Raw genomic sequence first — 17,255 nt, 5'->3', positions numbered from 1 at the left:
CATTTTTTCCACTATTGAAAAGTCCTAGTGTGCTCCCTTTATTTATGATTGTATATATATATATATTGATTTACCCTATTCATTTGTGTCTTGGCATTTATTTCTTTGCTGTATTGGTTCCCACAGTTAAAGTGACAGTGCTGTTCCAGGGCAGCACCCCTTCATGTTATTACATAGAGGAATTGTTAATTAATGTTGCTTGTACACATGATCAAGTCAGGTCAATTATCAATAAATCGTGAACAACGGGATTGTGGGCACCAAAACTTGACTGCTTAATGTGAGGTATATGACACCTTTTCACTAATCTGATAATGGTGAAAGTGCCAATAAATAGTATCAGATCTGTGGGAATGTGATCAGTTCCAGATTGTTCAAGCACGCTTTAACAAATAGGTAAACGTTGTACATGAGAATTACCACATAGATTGTTATAAATGTTTCATCCAATATATTGGAACTAAGGAAACCAAACGTATTGAATAGTGTTTGATATGTGGCAGATTACTTAGAGAGCTTTCTTATAATCTTAATTTTTACTAATTACTAATAATCGTAATTACTAATAATCTTAATTTTAATAAGGACAGGAGGCGAGTATTTTATAACATGACAGGAGGCTTCCTATTTTGCAATTTTAAAGCTGAAGAAGAGACATCCCAGCAGAAGGGGGAGTGTGAAAATAAAATGTACGGAAAGTGGATTCCCTAGACCAGTCCGCTGTTCGGAGAATATCCGAAAGGGACGCCCCTGCCAGGAAGGCTGACGACGCCGCCGCTCCGCGAATGGAGTGGGTGCCGAACGCGGGGTCTATACCCGCGAGGGAAAGGGTCCAGCGGATCCATCGGTCCAGTGTGGTGACCGAGACTGGGGCGTGAGGGTGTACGTAGGAGACTAGGAGTTGGCCGACGAAGAGGACCGGAGTGAGGAGGTAACCGAAACATACCTGCGGAGGGTGGACACGACACAGAGCTGCGGGTCATCGTGAAAGAAGGGGTAAAAGACCGAAGTCGAACCCGACTTAGTGCGACGGGAAATGTGGAACGTGACCCCTTCAGGGGCCACCTCGAAAGCGTCCACGTCGAAGCCCCGAACGTCGGAAGGATACTAGACAAAGGAGGAAAGTGCACTTAGCGGATAGTTGGCGTAGGGAGAGGCGGTCATTCGGAAGCCAATCCCTGAAAAAGCGGAGAACCAGTCCCACATCCCATAGGTGAGGGTATTTGGGGGGCGGCGGAGTCGCATACCGCGGAGTAGGCGGCAGACCAGAGGGTATTTGCCGACCGGGAGATCCCCGACGGGCGTGTGAGCCGCCGAAATCGCGGAACGAACGACATTGACCGAACGGTAAGAGCGGCCAGCTAAGAACAAGGAGGAAAGAAAATTAAGAATCATGGGAATAGGTGCTGTAAATGGATCGGAGTCCTGTTCCATGCACCAAGTAGGCCCAGGAGGCCCAAGCTGAAAGGTAACAGCGTCTAGTTCCCGGGGCCCATGAGTCCCATAAGAGGTCCCTAGCAGCCTGCGATAGTCCGCTGACTCGCCAGGAACCCCGGATAGAGACCAAGCCACCAGGGGTAGCCGGTCTTCCAGGAGGAGTGGGTGGAGATACCCTTTGGGATCCGTGAGTAGGTCCGGGAAGGATGGTAGGAGGAGAGGGTCCCTGTAGGAGGAGGCCAGGAGGTCCGGGAACCATGGTTGGCTCTGCCACAAGGGTGTTACGACAACCAGTTTGATCTGTTGTGTCCGCATTTGGTGTAGTGTTCTCGCAATCATGGAGAATGGGGGAAAGGCGTAGGCTCCTGTCGTCGGCCATTGTTGGAGAAAAGCGTCTGTCGCCTTGCTCTCCGGGTCCGGGAGCCAGCTGAAGAACTCCGAGGTCTGGTGATTGTTGCGAGAAGCGAAAAGATCCAGGTGAAAGGGACCCCTCCGGGCTGCCAGGGCCCTGAAGATTCTTGTGTTTAGCTTCCAGTCGCTGACGTCTCTCCAGTGGCGAGAGAACCAGTCGGCTGTGAGATTGATCTCTCCCGGTAAGTATTCCGCCTGCAGCGTGATGTTGCGAGGGAGGCAATAGTCGAAGATGTCCCTCGTGATATCCGACAGCAGGCGTGAGCGAGCGCCTCCCAGACGGTTGATGTACTGGACTGCGGATACATTGTCCATGCGCAGGAGGAGGCAGCAGTTGGATCTTTCCCGGGCCAAGCTGCGGATCGCGAAGGATCCTGCAAGGAGTTCGAGGCAATTGATGTGCATGGAGAGCTCCTGCGCCGCCCATGTTTATTCCGTGGAGATGGTTCCGTTGGTGGCACCCCATCCCCACAGGCTGGCGTCTGATTCCAATACGAAGTCTGGGGTGTCTCCGAATATGGCCTTGCCGTTCCAGGCTTGCATGCTGTCCAGCCACCATGATAGTTCCTCGCGAACCTCCGTCGTCACCGGGACGGGTTGGTCGTAAGTAGGCCTGTGGCGTAGGTACTTCGCCTTGAGACGTTGCATGGCCCTGTAGTGGAGGGGACCCGGAAATATGGCCTGAATGGAAGCGGATAGGAGTCCTACAATCCTGGCCAGGTTGCGTAGTGGAATGGAGTCGAGTTGGAGAACCCTGCGAATCTCCTTGCGAATGGCTGTGATCTTTGAGGCTGGTAGTCTCAGAGTGCAAGTCGTCGAGTCGATCTCGAAGCCGAGGAATTATATCGTCTGGCCAGGGTTCAGCTCCGATTTCTGTTGGTTTACCACGAAACCCAAAGATTCCAGTAGGGACACTGCCAGGTGAGTGTGTTGGCGTAGCCTGTGTTCGTCGGAGCAGAAGAGGAGAAGATCGTCTAAGTAGATGATGCATCGAACGCCCCTGGATCTTAGGTGGGCCACCACTGGTTTTAAGAGTTTGGTGAAGCACCATGGGGCTGAGCTGAGCCCGAAAGGGAGGCAAGTGAATTGCCAAGGGCGTCCGTGGAGGATGACATGTGGATGGGGCGAGGGGGCTGAACCTGAAAGGGGGTCACCACTAGGTCTATGATATATCCCTGTACAGTTTGTAGGATCCATGTGTCTGAGCATAGGGCGGCCCAATTCTGGAAAGAAAGGGAAATACGGCCCGCAGTACGGGTACATGGTAACAGTGGAGGAATATGGGTCCTTACCTGCAGCAAAGCAGGAACACCCGCGTCCGCGGGATCCACGACCTCTATCCGAGCCTCTGGAAAAGGGTTGCTGTCGGTAGTCTCTTGTTGGAAAAAATGGTGTTGGTTGGGTGCGGGGGCCTAAAGGCCAAAATCGGCTGGCGGCACGGCCCCGTTGCCGGCCAGCCCTCCCAAAAACCCCTCTGGCAGGGTTGCTTCTGAAAACTCTGCGCATTGAGGACTGCGCCTTATTAAGTGAGGTGAACACGTTTACGTGTTTATTAAGTTCCTTGAGGAACGGTTCGCCAAATAGTTTCCCTTGTGCCTGGGGACCAATCTCCTTTGTGCCAAGGTCTGCCAATTTGCCGTTAATACGGTACAACGCTGCTTTTCGCCTCTCTGAACAGAGCGTAACGTTAGTGTTTCCGATGAAACAAAAACACCGTTGTGCCCATTCACGAACATCATGTGCCCATTCCCTGATGTCCTCAGAGGAGAAGGAGTCGGCTTTGGTGTAGGCATCGTCCGCCAGATACATAATGCGAGCCAGGGGGCCTACGGAATCCAGCAGGTTGTCTTGGGCGCCCCATAGGCCTTTCTCTACCCCACGGCAGGGGCAGTAAAGAAAGAGGAAGTTGTACAGGCAGCATGACACTTATATACTATGCTGCTCAGTGATTTACTTGTTGCTCTTTACGTTTTCTTTACTGCTGTGGAGTTTAGTAAAGAGAGTTTATGCAAAATAGGAAGCCTCCTGTCATGTTATAAAATTCTAGACACTTCTTACAATTTACTAGAAAGTATTGTGAGGAAAACAGGCACCAGTGAAAAGTTATTCAATTTTGTAAGGGAGCATTTTCAACAGTTTTAAACACACTTTGTGTGAAACAAAGTTATATAGAAAATCAGAGAACTAGCAACTCGAATTGTGATCTACTTTTAGGAATTATGAGATATCCTCAGAAAATAGCCATCATTTTTGGAATACATTTCATGGTTCCTGTGCAAACAAGAAATAATCTGTGACACAAATAAACACTTCTTAACAAAATTAATTATAAATTAAATTATAATGATTTATATAGTGCCAACATATTCCGCAGCGCTGCAAATGATAAACCAAGACAAATTATTAATTCTAGCAAAACACTTTTGCCATATGAGAACAGTGGGTGTAGAGGTCCCTGCCCAAATGAGTTTACAATCTAAAAGCATGAGGGCTAAATATGCAGATGGACGTGAGAGAATAAAATGATTTGGATATCTCTGAGGATAGGTGATTGGGAAGAAGGGGTACAGTCAGGGGGCCCTGCTGGGGGCGCCCACCGGGATATTTCCTGGTGGGCTCCCCTGTCCTGAGCCGCAGTGCAGAGCGAGCAGCTCTATAGCCGCCCCCCTTCAGCACCGGGCCGATTCTCCAGGCACCTGAAAATGGGGGTGCCCGAAGGAGCCTTGTCACAGGTGGCCCAGGAGGTGGCCTTTAATCGGTATGGTAGAGCAGGCACCTGCTCAGCCTGATTGCAGGTGCCTGCTCTGCCAATGAATGCCGGGGGAGAGGAGGCAGGCAAGCGGCAGTGTGGAACAAGGGGGGAAGAGTCAGTGCTAAATAACAGAATGAAGGGCAGCAACCCAAAAAAGGGTATTATTAAGGATTTTTTTTTTTTAAAAGACTGCAATAATAGGGATAGTGAAATGAGGAACAGGAGGGCATTCCATAAGGATGGGGCAGTAATGGAGAAGTCTTGTCGGTGAAAGTCGTGGGTGCAGATACTAGAACGGACCAGTAACAGGTTGCTGGTGAAGTAAGGACGTTCCTGAATCCTAAATGAAACAGGAAGCCAGTTCTGAGATAGATGGGTGAGGTTTGAGATTTGCAGGACATAAAGTAGAGTTTGGCACAGGCATTCATTACAGACTGTAGAGGGGCAATCTGGGCGCTCTTCATGGTTACAATAATCAAGGTTGGAAACAAAAAAAGCATGGACAAGCATTTTCATGACGTCCTGAGTGAGAAAGGAGCAAACGTGACAAATGTTTTAAGGTTAGAGCCACAGGATTTGGTGATTGATTTGAAGTAAGGCATGAAGGAAAGGGCGAAGTCAAAGAGCACACCAAGACAACGTGCCTCCGGGCTAGAGATTATGACAGCTCTGTAGACCTGAAGGAAAAATGGACAAATGTAGCCTTAGAGGGAAGAAAGACAAGGAGTTCAGTCTGGAGAGGTTGAGTTTTAGGATTAATGGAGCTACCCAATCAGCGACATTGTACAGAAAACTAGGAGAAAGATCAAAGGAGAAAAAGTAGATCTGGGTATCATCATTAATCATTTTACTGTTTCAATGGAGAGCAGTTCTGCCTCTGCTGTGGTGTAAGGGAAATAAAATATGTTAAAGAATACCCCCTGAAGCCTGTGAGACACCATCCTGTAGCATGAGATGGTAGAATGTATCTACTACTTTCATTAAAAAAGAGAATAGCAATGGGGTTTCTTAATCCCCACTATGAATCAGGATGGCTTGACACATTTAAAATGCCAAGTCATTCTAACTGTGCTGGTGCCTATAATTTCAAGCAAGAGAAAGTCCCAACACATATCTGTGCATCTTCCACTCAGTTCACAGCCAAATAAGCAAATTAATTAGGCATTTCTGTAGATATTGAAAATTATGCCCACTGAAAGATAAACTATAAAGATATTGGTTCTCTATTATAATAGCACAGATTGTGATAGTGTCTGTATAAGAGAAAATGACATCCTTCTCCAGCGTTTTCCCTAGCTCAGATGCCTGCTTGGAGATAAAGGAGGGGACAAAAAATTCAAGCTTGTAAGTAAAGCATACACAAGGGAAATGGTCTTGTATTTTAAAATATAAAGCTCTCAATATAGATCTCAATAGCAATATAGAACACTGAGTGAGCCAGAAAGAGCAAGTGGACAAAATAGCCAAAAAGATTGCATCGCATTGGGGTGGGGACTGTGAAATAACAGATGGGAAAAATTGTCCATCTCCATGTCCCACCTGTGGGCATTGGGTGGGTACATTAAAATAAGTAATAGAGGTAAGATAGATCATTGTCCACCACCTGCCCCCACCTGTGGCCAATTCATTCCCTGGAAAATAGAAAATCTACAATACAATAACAACAGAAAAACATAGTGCAATAATGCTATAGCAATTTAAAATGGTGAGTAAATGCTAAATTGTCACACTCACAAACCAAAATTGATTGTAGGCGTTATCATAAACCTCAGGACTTGTGGAGCATCATGGCAGATATAAAGGAGAGAAAATATAAAAATAATAGTGCAGAGTATCTTGATAAAAGTGAACACTTTAATATACAAACACACTTACAAAAATGAAGTGGAAAACAGGCACATCAATAAATCCAATCTCGGGATCCCTGGAATCAGGAACACCAAAATGACCAATATCCAGAATATAAAAAGATGTGAAAGTAAAAATAAAAATAAAAATACAAAATAAATAAAACCAAAGTCAAAAGTTCTGCACTAAAATAGAAAGCCCGATTCATTCCCTGTCTAACTACCTATTCAGATGATACTAAAATTACAGTAACTAACTTATCTTATTATAAATTTACATGATGAGACGATGTTATTTAAACACTCTAGCTTCAGGAATACAAATGTGTATTTGTATTTATGTTTTTTCCACTTGCATACTGCTCACGTCACAGCTGCCACTCCTCTGCTGGCTGAGATCATCAACTGAAGATCTCAGCCAATCCAATGCTTCCTCATAGTGAAGCATTGGAGAGGTAGTGTGAATACATTACAATCACTGTGATGCACCAGTCAGCATCTCCTCACAGAGGTACCTCCTATTTGGGGAATATTTGGTGTCTTCTTTGCCGAACATGGAGATGCTGAACAGAGTGACTGCTGCTAGAGGTGGCAATGTATGTAACTACTGCCTTTTATCAGAAAATACAGTGTTGTTTACACTGCTGAGCCTGCAGGGACAAAATCATTATGTTAAAGGAACACTCCAAAGACATAAAGCACTTCAGCTTGTTATGTGCGATGAGTGTGTTCTCTTTTATTTTAGAAAAGTGCTAATTTCCATAGAAGTCAGCACTTTTGTATATACAAACAGCAAAAGTTAAAAACAATTTGATATGGGTGTATTGGCGCTATTGAATTGTGAGAGATGCAGCAACCCTAGAAGACACTACATAAAGTGCAAAAACAAGTACAACGTACAGGGTGTGCAATTAAAAACACCAACACACAAATATTCTGGAATTTTGAAGGTTTTTCTCAAATGGATTTACGTTAATAACGTGCAGAAAACAGGATATAGCAGCAGACAAATAATGAAAAATGTCTCTTTATTTTGTAAATATGCTCATGTATCCTTGTTTTCAGGCATCTAGAAGTCTTGCCCACATATTGGAGACAACAAGGACACGTGAGCACATGCACAACAAACATGGGGAATAAGGAACTATGCACCCGAGGAAGACCTACATGGTTCGAAACGCTTTTACTTTGGTCATGTTTAATTATTTGTCTGCTGCTAGATTCTGTTTTCTGCACTTTATTGAAGTAAATCCATTTGAGAAAGACCTTCAGGATTCATTCCAGCAACTTTATCTGCTGATAAGCCATCACAGCCAGAGCCAGCTATACGTGGCTCTGGGAAGAGTGAGTGACCCATTACCTCTGTGTACTTAAATATCTGTATATATATATAGTATTACACACACAATGTACAGTTTTATATTTGACAGATAACCAGAGACAAATTGTAATGTCCTCCTTGATATAAATATATCACATTGTGTGGTGGTGTTTTTTTGTTTTTTTTTAATTTTTTATTTGTGTTGACAGAAAATAATGCACAGACATCGAGAACAGCACAGAATGCACATCCATTGACATAAATACAGCATATGTGGTGCAGTAATTCGGTTTTGTTGACGGGAAATAATGCACATACATCGAAAACATCGCATAACGCACAACCATTGACATGTATACATCTTCCACGGTGCAGTATTTAGGTTTTGTTGACAGGGAATACTGCACCTACATCGGGAACATCACATAATGCACATCCATTGACATAGAGAACAGCATACATGGTGCAATAAGTCGATTTTGTCAGCAGGGAACATTGCGCATGCCTCGAGGACATCACATAATGCATCTCCATTAACATATATACAGCATACAGGGTGCAGTATTGCAATATTGAATGCCCGTCAGAATATCTCGGTATGTCCAGCTACTGGCTGTCATCTTTAGTTTTAAGGGGTTGTGTCTTAGAAACCTGCGTGTAGTGGTCGCCTAGGAACCACCGTTTACTTCTTCTAGCAATATTGTATGCCTGTCAGTAATCCTCTGTATGTCCAGCTACTGTCTGTCAACTTTAGTTTTTAAGGGTATGAACGAGAAAATTATAGATAGAAAAGAAAGACAGAGATGGAGGAATAGAGTGGGGAAAGGGGGGGGGGAGGCGAGGAGCAATGTCCCATTGCCTACTTATCATACCGTCCCTATGTCAGCTAAGCCAATCAGCGCAGGGGGCAATCCTCCCAAGGTGCCCATACTTTCTGGAAGCGTTTTTGCGTGCCTCGAACTCTTGCTGTCAGATCGTCCATCAAGTATACTTCCCTAATCCTATTAATGACTCCGTTAATCGGTGGCGTGGATTGTTTAAGCCAATCCGCCGCCACTGCTCTCCTGGCTGCCAAAGTTATCTTGTGAATAAGTGCTTGTTCGTGTCTAGTCCACCCATCTATCGTTCTGCTAAGTAGGTATACCCATGGGTCTAGGGGGGGAGCCCTGTTCAGGACTTGGGCTAGTAGATCTCTAATCTGTTGCCAAAATCTTGCGATCAGGGGGCATTCCCACCACATGTGGATATATGTCCCTTTTACCCCGCACCCTCTCCAGCATACGTGTGGTGGTGTTTTTAATTGCGCACCCTGTACTTGTTTTTGCACTTTTGTATATAACGTATCATTGAGAAGCACAGAAAATCTGTTTGGCGGAAGAATGTGAGGGCTTGCAGAATCTGCAGGTACAAGATCTTCTGCTATTGCAAACATTACATTTGCAAACGTGGTATATCTACTTCATTGGGGTTTTTTTGTTTGTTTTTTTGAATTGGAGTTTTCCTTTAAGTTAGAGTGGTTTTGGTGCATAGCATGTCCTTTTAATATGTATTGATTTACTTATTCTATACCGCTCTGAATCTAAAGTTTTAACAAAATAATGTGTTATGGCTTACATTTTAAATTTTATTTCCTTCGTACATATATTTTTTTCATAAAGTATTCCATGGTTCATGCTTTCAGAACAAGAATGACGCACTTGTGAAGACTGTCTGCAGCACAGTAAAATAATGTTTTATCCTCTTTGATGCTTAGGTCTGGGAGAGCCATATCATGTGTGACCAATTTCTTGGCCAAGTGCTTCTGGCTACGTCACCAAATGACCCAAAAGAAGAGCTGAGTCTCCAGCTGCATGGAAAAGATGGCCAGGAAGCAAAGAAGATGCCAGGTCAAATCAATCTCAAGGTTGTCTCGTCCAATGACCTACTTGAACTGTAAATGTGTGAGGGTTCTCCAGACACAGACAGCTGGGAGCAAAGAAACGTCTAGGATCTCTGTACGGATGACGTGAGCTGTGCTGCATGCACAAGCCCTAGAGAGTTATATACGTAGGTGGTGCGCATAGCAGCTATTATCCATAGTGGCATATGCAATTGTGTTTTAAATATGGAACAATAATGCTGTTAATTAACATTCATTGACATATTTTTACAGTACGAAATAACCTTCATGCTTCATGTTTATTTTAATCTTTGTCATGAAACATTGCGGTTTTATGTTTAGAAACCAGAGCTGATCAAAAAAACTGTGTATGCTACATTTAATTGTTTATTATCCTATGATCTGATACTGTGGTCCCTGTAGTATCTGTCAGTTGTTCAACCAACCAGCGTTAAAGCATAAAGCACTGCCTGATAAATCTCAGAATTCAGTTTATTTTCCCAAGAGAAAAAAAAACGATTATTCAGTATGTCAGTGCTTATCTTACATGCCCCATCTTCCAATGGTTATGTGAAATAATAGATTTACCATGAGGCATGGTCTACTCCAGTAAGTACAAACACACAAAATTAAACCCTGGACTCAAACTCCCACTAATCTTGGGCGATAGCAATGGCTATAGTGTTCTTAAGCCCAGATACATAGTACAAATTTAAAAAAAAGTTACTTTGCACTATCCCAAACCACTATGCACATTTACATAACAAGAGGTTTTTGGTACCATGGTCTATTGTAGACCCCAGATTAATCATTTACTGTGTATTAAAATTTGGAAACTGAGTGTCCCCAAGTTATATTGCAACTAATATCAGGTTACATATTTTCTTAAAGAAAAAAAAAACATTTTGTTTAATGATGTTAAGATAAGTGAATGTAATTATTCATTTCTAAAAATAACATTACAAAACACTTTATATCAAAAACAAAATGGCGTTGGCACAGCCTGGCATTTGATAATGATGAGTTAAGTCCCATGCATGCTTCTCTGCATACAGCATCATGGGGAAACGACCTCCAGTATTCACATAAGTGCAATTTGGGAGCATGGACACCGACAAATAAAACACGTGTGTTAACCCTGAAATGCTTGATAGCATGTACTGGGATGAGGTAAAATGGAACCATCACAATAAAAAGGGTCTGATTTTTCTAGCAGCTTGAGGTTAAATTATTTGTATTATTAATTATTGCACTCATATTTAATTAACCCATTCAGTCTTTTGAAAGAGTTGCTCTCAAATGACTCCTGCACTCTTATTCCAAAACATAATTTACAAAACTACAAAAATTAGCAACTTAACAGATGATGTATGCCATCAAGCCTACTCAATAGTAGATTGAAGGTGTGAAACACTTGTGTATCATATTTTGCTGTAATTGCTTCAGTAAGCTTGTATTAAATGGCTTCCATTTTCTAGTGATTGAATTGGAATTTTACATGGATTCTAAAAACACCAGAGAACTTATGATAATAACGAGAGTAGGACACAGTTTCTTCCCGTTCTCTCCAACTTCCTTTTCAGATGAATTGTCTACTTAAATCTGTAATTTAAGGCAATTTTTTTTTAATAAAATACTAGCAAGTCATCTGTGATTATAGATTTAAAGGAACACAAGCACCCCAAGCTATCCTGCTGTAGAGGTTATGCTGCCAGGAGTGTCCTGGATTCATCACCTAGTCATATGTTGAATCATTTTACTATGGCTTAGCAACTTACTTTGGTCCTGTTGGGATACCAACCACCTAAATCTACCACATCTAGTCTTCTCCAGTCGAAGAAGCCAGACTGCTTGCTAGACTAAAGCAGGACCATACATTGGCTGAGAGTGTGATCCTGCATTGGTCGTTCTTTAGTCCACAGAGATAACTACCTTCACTTATAGAAGATCGGATGGGATGTGGGTGACCATGAGATTGCAGCTTATACTATGCAATTTTTTTTTTACATTTTACCATGGGGTGGCACGATGGTACACATAGCACCATAATCACTACAGCGGGCTGTAATAGTTATGGTGCTTGAAATGTTCTTCCATAGAGCACTTTATGCACCATGTAAAGCACTAGTCACTTTTTAAATAAATATTTTATCACTTACTGTCAAATGTTTTCTCATACAATAAGTGCAGTACTATAAAATGGCTTTGATTGCAGTCTTTAAGTAGGAAGACACTTTTCCTGTATCATACTCATGAACAAGTGGAAAAAGGATGTAAACAAAGACTATGTACAATAGAAACAAGTTCAACATTCCATTGGAGCAAACACGAGAGATTAGCTAATCACAGACGTTAACCTATAGATGTTCAAAGTTCTAAAGTCCTACTAAGATACCTTGGGGGACAGTAGGGCACTCCTGGCACCAGATTCTCTGGCACCATATTCACACCATACTTTAGTGGTTATGGATCTTGAAGTGTTCCTTTACGCAACTGATTTCTATGTGTGATTGGTCAGTACAGTGGTCATGTTATTGCATTAGAATTGAGACACGCATATTTAAATCCCAAAAGACCACCTTACTAATAAGCGTACCTGTGTAAGTGTAACGCTCAATTATTGACAAGATGGAACACAACTGCAGATAATTTAAACTGAGAATGTTTTATTGCTTTAAATAAAGAAATAATCAATTTGAACTGTCTCTTTAATTCCTTGCAGGAAATAAGTAGCAGCAGAGTTGCAGTGGGTTTAGGATAAGGCAGAATTAGTCCAACCAGAGAGGAGTTCCCAAATAGAAATAATAAATGGCAGTTGATTGATTAGTAATTGTTGGAACAAAGTTATTAGTTTAGGTGGAGATGATAGTGAGCAAGCAGAGAAGTAAGATAGGTATTATCCAGCTTGAGCCAATTTGTTTTACTTAGCTTTTGTAGGAGTGATAGTCCAAAATTGGTGAGATAGATTCCCAGGGTTTGAATTCAGCAATGTAATCTTCGACAGGCCTGTTTCTTTGCTGCAGTGTTCTAATGGTTAGATCTGCAGTCGCTTGTTTATTAGGGTCCTCGTAAAGAAGAGACATGGCTTCAAATAATTCATCCAGAGAATCCAATATGGGGTCATCATTCTCCAGAAAGGAATGAGCCCAGGCCATGGGTTCACCTCTTAAAAATGAAATAACAGAACAAACCTTAGATCTTTCGGTGGGATATGATCTAGGTTTTAAGGCAATCAACAATTTGCAGGAATTGATAAATTCTCGGTATTGGGACCTGTCTCCAGAAAACTTTTCGGGGTTGGAGACAGCAGGGTCACTAGCCGAGTGTGTAACTGTATGAGGAGTATGTGTTTGCAAGTCCCTTACATAAGTAAGGATTCGTTCATTGGTAATCTGTAGATCTTGCATGCCTTGAGTAAGCGTATCCACTCTTTGATTCAATCTTGTGATTTCAGAAGTGAGATCTGCTGGATCCATTAGATGGCTGGATAAATCTGTAACGCTCAATTATTGACAAGATGGAACACAACTGCAGATAATTTAAACTGAGAATGTTTTATTGCTTTAAATAAAGAAATAATCAATTTGAACTGTCTCTTTAATTCCTTGCAGGAAATAAGTAGCAGCAGAGTTGCAGTGGGTTTAGGATAAGGCAGAATTAGTCCAACCAGAGAGGAGTTCCCAAATAGAAATAATAAATGGCAGTTGATTGATTAGTAATTGTTGGAACAAAGTTATTAGTTTAGGTGGAGATGATAGTGAGCAAGCAGAGAAGTAAGATAGGTATTATCCAGCTTGAGCCAATTTGTTTTACTTAGCTTTTGTAGGAGTGATAGTCCAAAATTGGTGAGATAGATTCCCAGGGTGGATCGAGTTACAGCAGGCAAGAGAATATCCAAAAACAGTTCCGAGGTCGTAGGAGAGGAGAAGGAGGGCAAACGATTAAACAGTCCGGGTCCGATACACAGTAGAGGTAATAGGTAATTCAGATTTTGAAGTTCGCGGGAGCTTTCAAGTTTATCCAGCACTGTGGTGTTGACGCGGTCTCCCTATGTATCCTGGGAGCGACCACGTCAGAGGAGGGGGAGTGGCCGCGCTCCGTCTACCCGGAAGTCCACGGTTAGCGAATGCCGGAAGGTCTGACAGAACCCCCCCCATAAGAAGCAGCCACCGGATGCAGTCAACGAGGTCTGGACGGGTAGCGAGCATGGAACGCGTTGATAAGTCGACGAGCATGTACCGCGGAGGACGACACCCATGAATCTTCGTCAACTCCGTAGCCCTTCCACCGAATAAGATACTGTAAGGAACCACGATGGATTCGTGAATCCAGGATCCTCTGGACCTCGTATTCTTCTTCTCCCTGTACCAGAATGGGATCAGGAGTGGTAAGAACATCCCTCAGGAAGGGGTCGGAGTGGTGTGGTTTAAGCAAGGACACATGGAAGACTGGATGAAGTTTCATGGTAGGCGGAAGTTTCAATCTGACCACGTTTTCGTTGATAATCGACAAAATACGAAAAGGGCCAAGAAAGAGAGAACTCAGTTTTTTTGAGGGACGGTTGGTGACAATGTTCTTTGAAGAGAGCCATACGAGATCCCCAACGTTGTAAGTAGGGGGAGGTCGTCTACCAGTATCGAAAAACTTTTTCTGAGCACATGATGCATTTTTAAGGTTATCTCGTAGCTTGAGGAAGAGGGCAGACATGAAAGCGTTATGGTTGGAGACGTAGGGATTAGAAGAAGGAAGCCCTTGATCAGGAAATGAAGAGGGATGGAACCCAAAATTTGAAAAGAATGGAGTCATTTTGCTACTAGCGTGTACAGAGTTGTTGTACGAGAACTCAGCCATTGGTAACCATGTGATCCAATCATCTTGTAAGTGAGAGCAGTAACACCGTAAGTATTGTTCAACGCATTGGTTAACTCTCTCTGTTTGTCCGTTGGTTTGGGGATGATAGGCCGAAGATAATTTACGTTGAATACTGAGGGAGGAACACATCTCATTCCAGAATTTGGAGGTGAACTGTGTTCCCCTGTCTGAAATGATTTCCTCAGGAAGTCCATGGAGTTTCACTATATTGTCGATGAATATTTTGGCAAGTTCAGATGAAGAGGGTAATTTTCTCAATGGAATAAAATGGGACATTTTGGTGAAACGGTCTACCACTACTAGAATGGTGTTATGATGTTGCGAAGGAGGGAGTTCAACCAAAAAGTCCATTGAAATAGACTGCCAAGGTCTTTCAGGGATAGGTAGGCTTAATAATTGACCGAATAGTGGATGATGGTCAGATTTTGATCTCAGACAGGTTGGACAGGTTTTGACATAAGATTCTATGGTTTTGTCCTGGCGAGGCCACCAGTAATATCTTTTAGACAGCTCCAGTGTTTTCCTTGTACCAGGATGACCAGCCAAAGGGGAATCGTGAATCAAGGAGAGTATTTTATTCCTAAATAAGGGAGGAATATATAACCTGTTCTTGAAGTAGTAGATACCATCCTTTTTTGATAGCTTGTTTTGTTTGGGAAGCTCAAGATCTTCTTCCTTAAGCTGTTTAATATCATCTATTAATGACGAAATGATACCTATGATTTTAGGTGGGGGAGTTCCATTTACAGGAAGATCTTGGTGAATTCTGGACAGGGCATCTGCCTTTTTGTTTCTGGATCCAGGTCTGTAGATAATTTGAAAATTGAACCGGGCAAAGAAAAGATTCCATCTTACTTGTCTGGCAGAGAGAGTTTTGTTAGAATGAAGATATTCAAGGTTCCTGTGGTCAGTATAAACAATTACAGGAGTGTGTGTGTCTTCAAGTATGTGTCTCCAGTTTTCGAATGCTGCTTTAATACTTAATAATTCCTTTTCTCCTATAGGATAATTTCGTTCAGCAGGAGACATAGATCGTGAGAAAAAAGCTACTGGATGGAGAGGATCTTGAGGCGTTTGGTGTTGAGAAAGGACAGCCCCGATAGCTGTGTCAGAAGCATCTGTTTCCATGACGTAGAGAAAAGCAGGATTCGGGAGTTGGAGAATGGGGGCACTTGTAAATCTCCGTTTTAATTCATCAAAGGCTGCTTGAGCTTTTTCGTTCCAAGCAAAGGAACGTTTACTGCTATTGAGCAGGTTAAGTGGATGAGCAACATTGGAGTAATTTTTAATGAACTTCCTGTAGAAGTTGGCGAATCCCAAAAAACGTTGTAAGTCCTTAGTATTAGTAGGAGTAGACCAATTGACAATACAATCTATTTTGGAGGTATCCATGCTTATTGAATGAGGGGAGATAACGTATCCCAAAAAGGTGATTTCATTGACTTCAAAAATACATTTTTCTGGTTTTGCGTATAATTTGTGTGTTCTTAATCTGGATAATACCCATCTCACGTGTTTCCTGTGTTCCTCAAGGTTGTTGGAGTAGATGAGAATATCATCTAAGTAAATGATGACACAAACATCCAGGAGATCTCTGAAGATATCGTTTATGAAATGCTGAAAGGTTGCAGGGGCGTTACAGAGCCCGAAGGGCATGACAAGATACTCGTAAAGGCCATATCGGGTCCTGAACGCCGTTTTCCATTCATCATTGGCCTTGATTCTAACAAGGTTATATGCCCCACGAAGGTCAAGTTTAGTGTAGATGGTAGCTGTTCTTAATCTTTCGATCAGTTCATTGATCAGGGGAAGAGGGTAACGATTCTTGATAGTTATTTTATTTAAAGACCTGTAATCGATGATGGGGCGTATAGTCTGGTCCTTGTTTCTCACAAAAAACATGCTGGAAGCGGCTGGTGAACAGGAAGGTCTAATGAACCCCTTACGGAGGTTTTCATCCAGGTATTCCTTGAGGGTTTTTAACTCTGATTCAGAGAGAGGATAAATGTGTCCAAAAGGGATAGGAGCACCAGGAACAAGGTCAATAGGACAATCATAGGGTCGATGAGGAGGAAGTGTCTCCGCTTCCTTTTTACTGAATACATCGGCGAACTCAGAATAGATGTCAGGTATAGTGGATTCTTCAGTAATTTGTAAAATGGGGATGTGTTGGAGACATGTTCCCTTACAATATGCAGAGTTAAAGGTGAGAGAGAAAGGAGCCCATGTAATATGGGGGTTGTGAGTCCGTAACCAGTCGATTCCTAATATAATTGGATAAAGAGGAGAATTTATAACAACAAAAACAAGAAACTCAGAATGGATATAATTAGTAGTGGTTCTTAAAGGAACAGTTTCAAAGCGAATGGGCCCCGAGGATATTAAGGAGCCATCAATAACTCGGACAGAGACGGAATTACGTTTTTGAACACAAGGAATTTTATTTTTTGTAACAAAGGATGAGTCCAGGAACACCCCATTAGCACCGGAATCAATAATGGCCTCAGTCGTAATTCTTTCTTTGTCCCACTGTAATATGAGAGAAACAGAGGAGAAATGAGAGGTTGGTTTAGAAGGAAGTACACTCATTACAGTCGTGGTGGAACCATGCTTACCGCCTCTGGGACGTTTCAATAGAGGACATTCTGGGACCACATGTTCTTGTGAGGCACAGTACATGCAGAGGTTCATTTGTCTTCTTCTGGTTCTCTCTTCTGGAGTAAGAGGACTTCTCAA

The 17,255-nt window shown here is 42.6% G+C and overlaps 1 protein-coding gene across 3 annotated transcripts in view; it reads left to right on the top strand.

The window, feature by feature from the left end:
- CAPN6 (calpain 6) overlaps nucleotides 1–9,727 on the top strand; it is a 161,346-nt gene extending 151,619 nt beyond the window's left edge. For all 3 annotated transcript variants that reach the window (XM_063432154.1, XM_063432153.1, XM_063432155.1), the window contains one exon: nucleotides 9,522–9,727. In XM_063432154.1, the coding sequence (XP_063288224.1) occupies nucleotides 9,522–9,704 (183 nt within the window). In that variant the 3' untranslated portion in view covers nucleotides 9,705–9,727. The remainder of the gene's footprint in view (nucleotides 1–9,521) is intronic.
- Nucleotides 9,728–17,255: the final 7,528 nt, after the last annotated feature.

Source organism: Pelobates fuscus, chromosome 9 (genome assembly GCF_036172605.1).
Source record: "Pelobates fuscus isolate aPelFus1 chromosome 9, aPelFus1.pri, whole genome shotgun sequence".
In the NCBI taxonomy this organism is placed as follows: Eukaryota; Metazoa; Chordata; class Amphibia; order Anura; family Pelobatidae; genus Pelobates; species Pelobates fuscus.
The sequence above is the reverse complement of the archived record's forward strand: the minus strand, read 5'-3'. Positions and strand labels throughout refer to the sequence as shown.